The 12,946-nt window shown below is 26.3% G+C and overlaps 1 protein-coding gene across 2 annotated transcripts; it reads right to left on the bottom strand.

The window, feature by feature from the left end:
• Positions 1–994: 994 nt before the first annotated feature.
• LOC122501560 lies at positions 995–11,944 on the bottom strand. 2 transcript variants are annotated; one of them, XM_043611117.1, is made up of 3 exons: positions 11,719–11,846; positions 4,824–7,134; positions 995–1,695 (listed from the first exon to the last, which is right to left on the bottom strand). In XM_043611117.1, exons 1-3 carry the CDS (start codon positions 11,722–11,724, stop codon positions 1,301–1,303), a joined length of 2,712 nt encoding a protein of 903 aa, XP_043467052.1. In that variant the 5' UTR covers positions 11,725–11,846; the 3' UTR covers positions 995–1,300. The 2 variants fall into 2 exon arrangements, with proteins under 2 accessions (XP_043467052.1, XP_043467053.1); XM_043611118.1 differs by having other exon boundaries at positions 996–1,695; positions 11,796–11,944.
• Positions 11,945–12,946: the final 1,002 nt, after the last annotated feature.

Here is a 12,946-nt window from a genome sequence, read left to right as displayed (position 1 = left end):
AGGAAGCGAATTAATATGAATAAAAAGAAATAATTGAAGATTTTAACAAGTATAAAATTGTAGGTTTATTTAAATTATTAACAATCACAAAATGAATAGAGGCTTTCTCGCATATATATAAAGAATATTTTCTATATTATTTTACGTTTACGCTTGAATAAAATTCGTAGCAGAAATTATTCAAGTGAATCTGTAATACTGATTATAATGAATATTTATTCATTTATTTCCAAGTTCGTTAAAATAGTTGAAAAGTAAAATTATTTCTTTGCAAAAACAATAATAAATATTTAATATTCGAGAAACAATAAATTATATCTTTTGTGCTTTTAAATATATTTCTATATAATAAAATACCATCTATAAAAATAGTTTTTTTTTAAATTATATTCTGTACATAACAATCGAACTTTATTAAAAATATGTAATTCAACTTTGATTAGAGCGCAAGTATTCGGAATGTACAATAAATTAATTAACTTTACAAGTCCAGTAAATTTTTGATCGTTATATGTAAGAAAAAGAAAAATAATTTTAAATTAAATAAAAGTATATGTCTGGAATCTTCAACTTTTTTATTCTTTAAATTTTATAGTAATTATATTTGGATAGTTTCAGTTATTTTTCTTTCTTGGAAATATCAATTTTCTGTTCATTTAATTGCAGCTTTTTGAAATGTGACTTTTTTCTTCAATTTTTTCTTTTAATTATTATTTTTTTTATCTTTTTCCCTATAGTCTTCAACTAATTTTTTAAATTTTTAATCAATTTCTTTATTAGAATACTACTATTGTTTTAAAATCTCATGCATTTTACTATATTCGAAAAAAATTTCAGTGAAAATTAGTAAAATTTATTTCGGACTTGGTAAAATTTCTTTAAAAAATAGTAAAATTTACTATTAAAAATTGTTATTTCCAGAAGAACTTTTATTATTTCCGAAAGAAATAAATTAGGAAAATTTACTTCAGAAATAGTAAACTTTTATTCTATAGAAATAATAATTTTTAACAAAAAATTTTACAATGTCGGAAAATAATTTTTCTTTATTAACTAAAACTTTTATATTTTTGATTAGTGAAAAGTTAGAAATTCCAGAGATATGCCCATAATTGTAGAAAAAATTAAATTATTGATAAGACTAAAAATTTACTGGAACTTTCTGCGTGATGAAATACATTCGTCTTTAGTATAACCTTCCACCATTTCCGGTGTACGTCGAAACTAAATTTGAACTAGAAAAATAATATAAAACTAAGGTAAAAAAAAATTTTTTTCTTAAATAATTCTTTAGAAGAATTTACGGCACGGTTACTTTGACAAATCGAGTTCTATCGCCAGCTCTCGGTTGGAATCTCAAATTTACCTTCTCCTTGCCATCTTCTCCAACTTCCAAAAATGTATTCCAATCTACAAGAAAATAGAGACCAGTTCTTCGTCGCGTCGGTAAAACTGGATCAGGCTTTTGAGTTGTTCCTCCAAATGATTCCTCGAGTGCAGCTATATTGGTGTTGGAATTTTCTTTTGAGGAAGTATTCGTTGTGTCTATATTAGCATTCTTTACAGCAGCATCAAAATCAAAAGTGTCGAAAAATGATCCTTTAGTTTTTGCTGTTGTTGTTGTTATTGTTGTTGAACTCGCAGTCGTTGTTGGCACTGATGTGTAAACAATGTCTTGTGCAGCTGCCTCAGAGTCTAAAATTTATTGTTAATTTATTAGATTATGAACATAATTCTAGTGTAAAAACTAAAAATTATCTTGAAAGAAATGATAACTCCAACTATTTTTTTCTCCTAGTATGTTAAAAAATAATTTTTATATTGCAAGAAACAATTTTTAAAAAGGTAAAAAAACATGTTTTGTATTTTTATAAAAAACATATTTTGAACAAAGGTAAAAATTTGTAACAATTAATTAAAATTGTCTTAAAAAAATATTTAATTTGAATGAAAACAAGTAGTTAAGCAAAGTATAATTAGTCAAACAAACTAGTTCAGTGTCGATAAGCAATAAATTTTTCCCAGTAATTATAAACTATTCTATAAAATCAGACAAGAGATTTATCTATATGATAAGTTTCTTAGAAAAATTTTGTACAACCAAACTATTTGGTTGAATTAACCATAGATTTTATTTCCAAATTACTTTCGTTAGGGAATGTAATATATAAAAAAATTGATTACAAAATTGTCGCAAACTTTCACAATAAATTTGTTTTTTATAGTTGAATGATTAAATTTGCCTTTCACCAGAATATTATACTAACATAAAATTTATCAAGTGTCGTTTTTTAAGTATCGAGACCCCCTTTAATTTGGCATTAAGAAAACTTCTTGAGCCATAGCCATTTATTAATCAACATGCAACTAGTACACGCAAAGTTCCATTCACACGCAATTCTGTAATTTTTTTTCTTTTTTTTTTTTTTTAAAAGAAAAGAAAAAATTACCAGAGTATAAAGGGCAAAGAAAAAGTACATAATGATGTAACTAGGAAAATAGCAAGGCTGCGGTTATAAAGGTAAACACATATGCAAAAAAATAATCTCAGTTATGAAAGAAGATAAAATAAATTTTTCTTAGAATAGTGAAAAAAAAAATATTTTGCATTTTAATTGATATGAATAAATTGGGTTTAATTCAATCATGTTTTAATTAGAATGTATTAAGCATTGTATGTTGATCCAAATCGTTGTATATTAGATTTTGATTTTTGGGCATTGTGTAGAATCATTATTTTACACAGTGCCCAAAAATCCAAATTTCTAGGGAAAATAACTATACTTTTGACCCTATAGGTCAAAAGAACCTGCTTTTTCCCATTAAGTAAAATCTTTAGTAAATCTTTAGGGAGTAAAACGATTTATTTTAATCTTGGGTTGTAAAATATAGTTTCTGTACTGCGGAGTAAAATGGCTTGTTTTAGCTCTAGGGAGTAAAGAACTTGTTTTTACCCCAAGAAGTAAAATGACATTTAACGCTTGATTTTAACCTTAGAAAAAAACTTGTTTTAAGTCTAGGGAATAAAAAGAACTTCTTTTAATACCAAGCAGTAAAAAATATTTTTAACGCCAGAGTATAAAAGAGAACTGATTTTAATCTTAGTAAATAAAATTGATTATTTTAATTCTAGGGAGAAAACGGAGTAGTTTGAAGCCTAGGAAGTAAAGAGTCTTTATTGAACTCTAGGGAACAAAATTATTCATTTAAAGCCTTAGTTAATTTGTTTCAATCTTACGGAGTAGAAAAGAATTTTAATCCTAGGGAGTAAAATGACGTATTTTAACTCTAGAAAGCAAAATTACTCGATTCAAATATCAGAGTTAAAGGACTCGTTTTAATCTTAGAAATTAAGTAATTAGTGACATTTACTGTCAAATAACAAATTAAATTTTTTCTTAATAGTCAAAGAAAATTTTAGACAGTCTTCCAAAATTATTATTAATTCTGTATTAGTGGTGAAATTAATTAACAGTCAGATGCTTTTTATTTTTGTATATTTCCTGATATAGTAGAAATAATCAGTTTCTATCAAACAATTTTTTTTTAAATTCATGCCAATTGTAGGGAAGAATAGGACTCATTTTAATTTTAAGAAGTAAAGTGACTTATTTTCACCCTAGGGAGTAAAATTAGTCCTTTCTATTCTAGAAATTGAAAAGACTTGTTTTAATCAGAGTAAAAAGAATTGTTTATTCCTAGGGAGTAAAAAGAATCGTTTCAATCCTAGGGAGAAAAAATTATTTTAGGCATAGGAAGAAAAATAAATCGTTTCAATAATAGGGAGTAAATGACTTGTTTTAATCTTAAGCAGTAAAATTAATAGTTTCATATCTAGAGAATAAAAAGACTCTTTTTAATTGTAAGGAGTAAAATTACTCCTTTTAATTATAGGGAAAAAATCGATTTAATAATAGGAAGTAAAATAAAATAGTTTTAATGCTAGGGATTAAAAAGCATCATTTCAATCCTAGGAAGAAAAATCATTTAGTCACAGGGAATAAAATTAATTGTCTTACTACTAGGGAGTAAAAGGCTTGCTTTAATCTTAGGCAGTAAAATTATAATCTTATCAATCCTAGAGAGTACAGAAACTCGTTTTAATTATAGAAAGCAAAACTACTTCTTTTAATTCATGGGACTAAAATTACTCCTTCTAATTCTAGTGGCTAAAGAGACTTGTTTTATTCCTAAAGTCCAAAATTATTAATTATAACTCTAGGGAGAAAACTAGTCCTTTCTTAACATGGAGAGCAGAAAATTTTACAGAAAGCCGTATTAATTTGTGTATTATTGTAAAGACAGTTATTATTTTAAAATTAATTAATTTATCTATCTACCTAATTTTATTCTTCGAGTAGAATTTTTAAATATTATTTAAACTAACATTTTTAATTTAAAAATTCTCCCAAAAATTATTATTATTGTGGCTAACTGATTAAATTATCTCAAAATTTAAAGCATTAAAAAGCGGTTAGTTTACAGCAAAAACATTTTTTGTTGATTAAATTAATTCGCATTTTTAAGCAATTGTGAATTGGTTAATTTTTTAGAAATGTTATTTCCATCAGGGAAATTACACTTACTAAGTGAAAAGTAGATTTTTTAACGAAGTTACAAGAAAGAAGTTGATAAAGTTGATGAAGAAAGAGTTGGACAAAATAATGAATTTGTGTTTTATAAATGCCATTAGTAGCTGATTGCATGCTTCAGTTTACCAGCAACATTAGTAAAGAAAGTCTTGACTTTCGAAAAACCACCAACAATTTTGCCATACCACATTTCAGAGGGACCCAATATATTAGTCATGAATTGTTTAATACCACTCGAGGCTGATGAAGAAAAACTGATCATCTTCTGCTCCTCTGTTGTTGTATCCTTCTTCTTATCATCCTCCCGTTTTTCTTTGTTTGCAACTTCTGGGTTTACTTTCACACTTTCTTTACTGATTTCCTTCGGTAAATTTCCAGTATTTTTCTCCTTGGGACTTTTTTCTAGTACTTGATTATTTTTGTTGTCGGTATTAATATTTTCGGTTTTAGTACTCTCGGTGTTAATATTCTTCGTATTAGTAATCTGTGGATTAATATTCTCCGGATTGACAATTTTCTCATTGACCATTTCTTCCTTGGCGACTTCCTTCTTGACGATTTTCTCCTTTTTCGGTGTCATTTCCGTAGTGGTTGCTTTAATGTCCGTGTCGGTAGTTTGACGCCGTTTCACTTCATTCTTCAAGTCCTCTTTGTAAAGTTTGAGAATTTCTTCCAGACTGACGGGATCCGGTCCCTCTGGTAGCGATTTTGTGGACTCGAGTACCTCGTCAGCGACTCTCTGAACATCGTCAATTGTAGCCTTTCCCTTTTGAACCTTCTTCACGGTGTTTAATAATTCATTGATTTTCGCTCTCTGTTGATCGTTGAACACTGATGACTCCTGGGGTTTGAAGACATGTAATTTCGCAGGAGTTGTTGTTTGGGGTTTGTTGTTGACTTGCTGTTTTTTTATGTCATCAATTCTCGCTCTAGGTCTGATGAGACCGATATTTTCCAAAATTCGCTTCATGTTCATGGGCACGGCTTCAATTAGAGACGGAGGCGTCACTTGTCTATTCTGCTTCATTGCCTTCTGACTTCTTGATTCACTGGCACTAACACCGAGTCCGAATTTCGCCAAGAAATCCCTCATTTCCTTGTCACGAACCGAAGAATTCGGTAGGGGTTTGAAATTAGTGTAGGAGTAGTAACTCGCCTGGGTGGGTTTCACTGTTGTTGTTGTGGTGGTAGTCGATGTTGTTAGTGCCTCGAAATCCAAATTCGTAGGCAGACCGAATTTTTTGAAGAGGAGTTGAACACTTGGGGTTAAATTGCTAACGCCTTTTGTGATTTGATCGGAACTAGTTTGACCAGAATTTATTTGATCAGAATTGTCGAACGTATTCTGTTGAGCGATGGAGAGAGTATCGACTCCTGTATTTGTCACTCCGAACGTTGGACCGTAGACCAAATTATTTGAGTCTGGAATTTGAAATTGCGTCTCCTTTTTGTCGAATGTCAAATCCAATGGTGTTTTTAGTGGTTGGAGGCCGATTGATTTTAGGAGATCCTCGATTTCGGGTCTCATTGTTGGCATTGTGTTCCCATTGTTGACTTCTGCCAACTTGGGAGAGTTGTCTACTTTCTGGTCATGCATCGGTGTTACGAAAAGTGGAACACTTTGGTCCGTTTTGGTAGTTGGTAAGGTCATTGCTTCCGATTCGAGAAATTTGAAAACATTTGAATCAGTCTGCTGATTTTTGTATTTAACCTCGGGGGAACTTTGAATAGTTGGAAGGAAGAACTCTTTGAGTACAGACGGAGATTTTTGTGTCGTTAAATAAGTCTTGGAATTTGTTGAAGGAGAAGATGTCGTGGGAGGTGGATGATAACGCCATTGATCAGAAGACAAAACATGTTGAGTTGATTTCGAGAATGGTGCTTCTGTTGTAGAAACGGAAGTTATGACATCTTGGGGAGAATCCGTTTCCTTTGAAACTGGTCGCCAAGTGTAAACGGGTCTCACACTCGTGGTTGTCAAAATTTCGCTCAATTTCTCCAAATCGAAACTAAATTTCTCAGGTGTTGAGTTTAATTTGGAATCGACTTTCTCCTCGTTGTCCCCGTGTTGTTTATCCACTGACTCATGAATCGAGTGGTGAGAGGTGGGGAAAGTTGGTATAAAATTATCGGAAACTTGTTTTTTTAAGGAATTCTCATTTGATAGACGATTCTTTTCCTGCTCGTGAAAAACGTCGTCGTCTGAAAGCATTTGAATTATTGGTGGTTTCGTGTAGAGATCTTTGAGATGCTCCTCGGCACCATTTGAATTGTATGGTAGAACAACCATCAATGCCCTTTGATAATCATTTCTTGTATTCTCTAGAGTTTTATAATCGGATATTAAATCTTTTGTTGTGATATTTTGAAGAATATCGACAATATCTTTTCTCGAGAGTTTCGGTAAAGTGGGATCGGCTTGAATTTTTTTCTCCACTTCCTGAATTGTACGATTTATGGATATTTCGATTTCTTCTCGAGTGGGAAGATGATCGAGACATCGGCCTAGGCTCACAGTGGCCAATAGGCAAAGTATTAGAAACTGAAAGAAAAAATAAATTATTTCATGATTAGATCAAATAGATGATTGGGAAATAAATAGTAAAATCGTTTATTGGAAAATGTAATTAGCAAACGAAAATTATATAACAAACATTATTATGTATTAAATAGGTGAAAATCGAAAATATTAAAAAATTAAATTATTACAAATTGGTAGAAAAATAAATTATTTTATCATTACATAAGTAAATTATTAAAAGAAATTATAAAATCGTATATTGGAAAAAATAATTAAAAATAGAATTTAATATGAATACGCAAAAATAATAAATATTAAATTGAAGCATTCGATACTGAAAGAAAAATAAATAATTTAAGGCTAAAATGATTAAAATGATTAAAAAAATATAACAATAATAGATGATTAAAAAAATTACAAAATTGTTTATTGGAAAAGTAATTAACACAAGAGAATATTATTAAATACGGAAAAATTAAATCGTGAGTTGTAATATCATTGTATAACTATTTGATATAAGATGGAAGTTATTTTAACTACTAGGTATCATTATTTAATCAATCAGAATTGTTTCACACGTGATCATTAGCTTCTTTTATTTGTTACCAGAATCATTCACTAAACGGAAGGTTTAAAAAGAATTTAAAGATATTTCTAATACGTGAAATTCTTTCAGCTTTCACATCATAAATTGAATTTGTAGAAAGTTATATTATTTTTAAGTTTTTAACGAAAATTGAACATTATTTCTAATAACGTTTGTAATAAAAATAATTTTTATTTCTTCATTTCTTTCTTTATTTATTTGAATCTTTTTTATGTATTAAACTAATTAAATAATTTAAGTAATTAATCCTCATGCAGATTATTTTTGTAATCATATTTAATTTGTGGGCGAAAGATTATTGTTTTTAAATAACAAAAAATTACTGATGATTGATAGGATTTTTTAAAAATTAATTAACTAATTAAATTATTTAATATTTTTTAAATTAATTTCATTAATATTTATTTTGTACCTAATAAAAGGCCTAAATACAGTTATTTTGGTAATATGTAAAACTATATTTATTTACAATATTAATTAATAAAAAAATTAAAACATATAACAATTAAAACATAACATAAGTTATTTAATATTTATTTTATTGTTATTATTATTTTTATATGTACAATAATATAAACAATAAAATAAAAAATAATTATTAATAATAATTTAAACATTAAATTAAGTAAAAAAAATTAATTCATAACAGAAGTAGAACAAGTAAATATTTATTTACTTTTTTTGTTAAGGTCAGTAAACGTTCACCTTGTGCAACTTGGTTCAGTTCATTAAGATTATTTTAATACGAGATATTCCATTCAATATTTACATATTCATAAATCTTCATTAATATTATGGAAGATCCTTGACTGGGAGAGGTGACCGGTATCGAGAAAGTCGAGAATTTATTATTACTTTTTTCGTTTCTTCTTTTTTTTATTTTTTGAAAAAAGACAAGACTCATCGTAATTCTAAACATAGTTTATTATGCATGTGCTTATTACAGTGCCAATAGTCTCTCCTATTTTACACAAAGTTTTGCACCTGTTGCATCATATTTGAATTTCCGTTATTTTATATTCTACGTATTCTTTTTCCCGTTTTCTTTTAAACGGTCTTTGAACTTAAGAGATTTTTTACAGCTTTTTTTTTTAATACGTATGAAGAAAAATTTGCATCGAAACTATAGGCAAACTTAAGGAGAAATACGGGATATCGTGTTTGTGATTTAGATTAGTTTATTTAACACTGCGTTTTGTTTCTTATTGCGATTTTGCACGTTACACAAGTTTCCGGTGTTTAATTTTTTTTCAGAAAATCGGAAATGTATGGAATTTGAATGATTGTTTTAAGATTAATTATTTTTAATTAATAATTTAATAATTATTAATAAAAAAGTCTAATAATTTTTTATATTTTTTTAAACTATTAATTACAAATTGAAATCTATAAATTAATTGAAAGAAAAGTAAATTAAATCATGTGAATGAATCTATTAATAATGTTATTAAATTATTTTAATAAATTATTTAATTAAATTGAAAAAAATATTTATATATTTATTATTGAAATATTTATTCTTTATTCTCAGCTTCTGTTTTTGGTTGAGGTTGTTGGCTTTGGTGATAGGTGAAAGATTTATGTAATTCTTTCAAGTAAAGTTGCATATTTGTGACAATAGAATGGTATATATTTTATATTAGACACGGTTAATGATTCTGAAGATGATAGTAGAAAATGAAAGTGGCTTTCATCGTCAGTGAACGTGACCCTTTTTAAAGAGCAGACCTAATGATATGTTAAATAAAATGACTCTTCTTAAAAAAAAAATAATAAAATGACAATTATTTTCTCTTCTACTCGTGAAGGTTGTACATGGGTCATCGAACACGGTATTTGTCAGTCCATTAATGCACCAGTTGATTGAAATAATTTTTCGGTTGAACAATTGTCCAGAGCCTTTCACAAAATATTCTTGTCACTATTCTCAGTTGACAACAAATTTCGTCTGAAATTAAAATTCTTTATTCTATTGTTGTGGCGAAAAGTAGTTTTTTTATTTTCTCTTCGATCAACTTGCGCTTGAAAGAAATTATTTGGTTCAAGTAATCGATTATTTGTCTAATATCAAAGAAATATTTATTTGTATCAAATTATTTTTATTTAAATCAAATAAAAAATTTAATTAGTTAATTAATTTTATTTTATTTTATATAAATTTGTATTTGATATTTAATTTTATTATTAATATCTACAACAAAATAATTTAAATTTTTTAATCAAGAATTTCAATATTTGAACCAATAATTTCGGTATTTGGCGCAAATACTATTTAAATGGCTTAAATCAAAATTATTTAATATAAATACATATTTATTTCATAATAGACAAAAAATCGTTTATTTCAATCAAGTAAATGACAAATTATCGTTTATTTGTATTAAGTAAATGACAACAAATCGTTTATTCGAATCAAATACATTTTTTTTCAATGTTTAGTTAATAAAAGTTTATACAATTTATTTATCGTTTTTTTTTAATTATCACTAATTTAATTAATTAGGTTAATGAAAACAATTTTTCATTCAATAAATTAATAAAAAAATGTTCAAGTAATTATAAACTAATTTGAATAATTATGTTCTTATTAAGTTTTAAACTTTCAAATAAAGGAAATTAATTTATTTCTTCTTCAAATTATAATTTTATTACAAAAATACTGCGTCACGTATAAAAAAATAAATTATATATTTTCTAAATTTAAGTTTTTAATTTTCATTCCAATCAAAAATGTATGGAAATATTTTTAATGGCAAATATTTCGTACATTCGAACGTTCAAAACTTGTTTAGAAATAATTTAATTAATAAAGATTATTTTTTTCAATTGTCAATTATTTGATAACTAAAAATTAATATAATTAATAGAATGTAATTTTTTCAAGTAGGTAATTATAAGTTAATTGAATTAATTAAATTAATTGTTAATTTTGAAAATTTTATTCTTATTTTTGTTTTTTTTAATTGATCCTAATTGGAAGTTTAATCTTTTTTTCTCATCCCATTAATGAACTCATTTGTAATTGCAATTTTTCATAATTAGAAAATATTTTTGATTTATCCAATTGTTCTGGAGGAAATGAAAAGTGTTTTAATTTTGAAATAAGAAAGATTACACAAAGATTAGTAATTATTACTAGAGGTAATGCACTAATTACTTAAAACACGCACTTTAATATGAAACATAAATTTTTTTAACGAGTCAATTTGGTGCAAATTAATCTGATGTAATTGAGTGCAAAACGCCTTTTAAATTTTATTTCTTCATTTTTTTTAAATCATGAAATTAAATAATCTAGAAAATTAATTAAATGATCAAAGAAAATTAAAAATAATCGTGAAATAAAAATTAAAAATAATTCATTAATGAAAAATAACTATTTAAATTATTTTAAATGGATATTTTATTGATAAATTTATTTAGATAATAATGATTATTAATTAATTTATGATAAACGATTATTTAACTTTTTTAAATTAGTATTTAATTTATTGATAAAATTATTTAGATATTAATAACTATTAATTAGTTAAAAGGAAAATTATTATTTGAATTTTTTTAAATGACTATTTAATGATAAAATTATTTATATATTAACGATTATTGATTAGTTAATGATAAGTAATTATTTAATTTTTTAAAATTATTATAGATTTAAAAAAAAAATTTAAAAATTATTTAGATATTAATAATTATTAATTAATTAATGTAAAATAATTATTTGAATTTTTTAAATAACAATGATAAATGATTATTTAAATTTTTTAAATACTATTTATTGATAAAATTATTTTAATATTAATGACAATTAATTACTGATAAATGTTTAATTAGATTTTATTAAATTGTTTTTTTAGTATGAATATTTTTTTATACTTTAGTAATAATATTTCAGTATATTTTCATACTGTTTTTATCGAGTATTTATTTTCTACAAGTAGTTAATGTATTTTATACGATCAGATATATTTTTCGAACAAATTTTGCTTTTAACTCACCCCCATGTTAATAATTTTTCCTGATATATTATTTTTCAATAAATTTTAGTAAACACTTGCACAATTTGAAAACTCACCATCACGCCGGCGTCGGCAAATCGCCTGACGACGAAGTCGACAACTGACTGAACGATGAAGGCCTACTTTCAAACTCTCTCTCTATCTTGCCCAGGTTTGAATCTCCTGTCCCCAGGTATATGTATATGGCTGATCGGAGTAATTAATTCTACTATGCTTCTTTCTTATATTGCGATTCAATGTTCCACTAGCGCAATGTTGTGTTGTTGGAATTTTTTTTTCTTTTTCAGTGAAGATATAAACTTGTACGTATATGTATTTTTTTTATAAAAATGATGTCCTTTGTAAAAACTCAAACTTTCCTCCCTCGACTACTGGCACGATCTTGAGATCGAAAGGTAAATAATATATTTTCCAAGTTCAAGGAAAAGGAAAGTTCACCTTAGGCGCGGGAATAGGGTCGTGGGGAATACCTTACATGTAGCATGTGTCAGATAAAATCTGCTCATCGCAAATTTAATAGCGGCTGAGAATTTTCCATGAAACGGTGAGCAATTTAAATAAATGTCTGTTTGTTAAGGTAATGGACATCATTATACCTTTTATGATTTAATAAATGTTTGAGTTTTAGTGTAGAAATAGTTAATTTTTCTTCATTTTTTTGGTAGATGATTATTTTTTTATGCAACTCAGTCGTATTATGAAAAATAATAAAAAAAAATTTTTCGTAGGTGAAAAAACAAATTTTCTCCATATTGATCTCTTGCAGGTTAATAAAGTACCCATTATTACCCTAGGGCAATAATGGTCACTTCATTGATCGCTTGCAGGTCAATAAAGTTGCTATTATTGCTCTAGGACAATAATTGTCACTTTATTAACCACACACACTGGCCTATAAAGTACTCATTATTACCCTAGGTGAATAAAAAAATCATTGATCGACTATAAAGACGCACCTGTGACTCTTGACGCATAATGTACAATTATATTTTTATTATCATAAGAATAAATTAATTTTTATTAGAATAAGAATAAATTATTATTCTTATTAATTATATTTATTTCATTCAAATATTTACGTTTTTGAAACAAATAAAAATTACTTGGTCCAGCTAATTTATTTTATGAATTAAAGTAAGCTAAATATTTGATGGAAATAATGTATTATTTAATTATACTATTTTGTAAAAACAAATAAAAAATATTT

Source organism: Leptopilina heterotoma, unplaced genomic scaffold, assembly GCF_015476425.1.
Source record: "Leptopilina heterotoma isolate Lh14 unplaced genomic scaffold, ASM1547642v1 Lhet_211, whole genome shotgun sequence".
In the NCBI taxonomy this organism is placed as follows: domain Eukaryota; kingdom Metazoa; phylum Arthropoda; class Insecta; order Hymenoptera; family Figitidae; genus Leptopilina; species Leptopilina heterotoma.
This window is presented reverse-complemented; position numbering and strand designations above follow the sequence as displayed.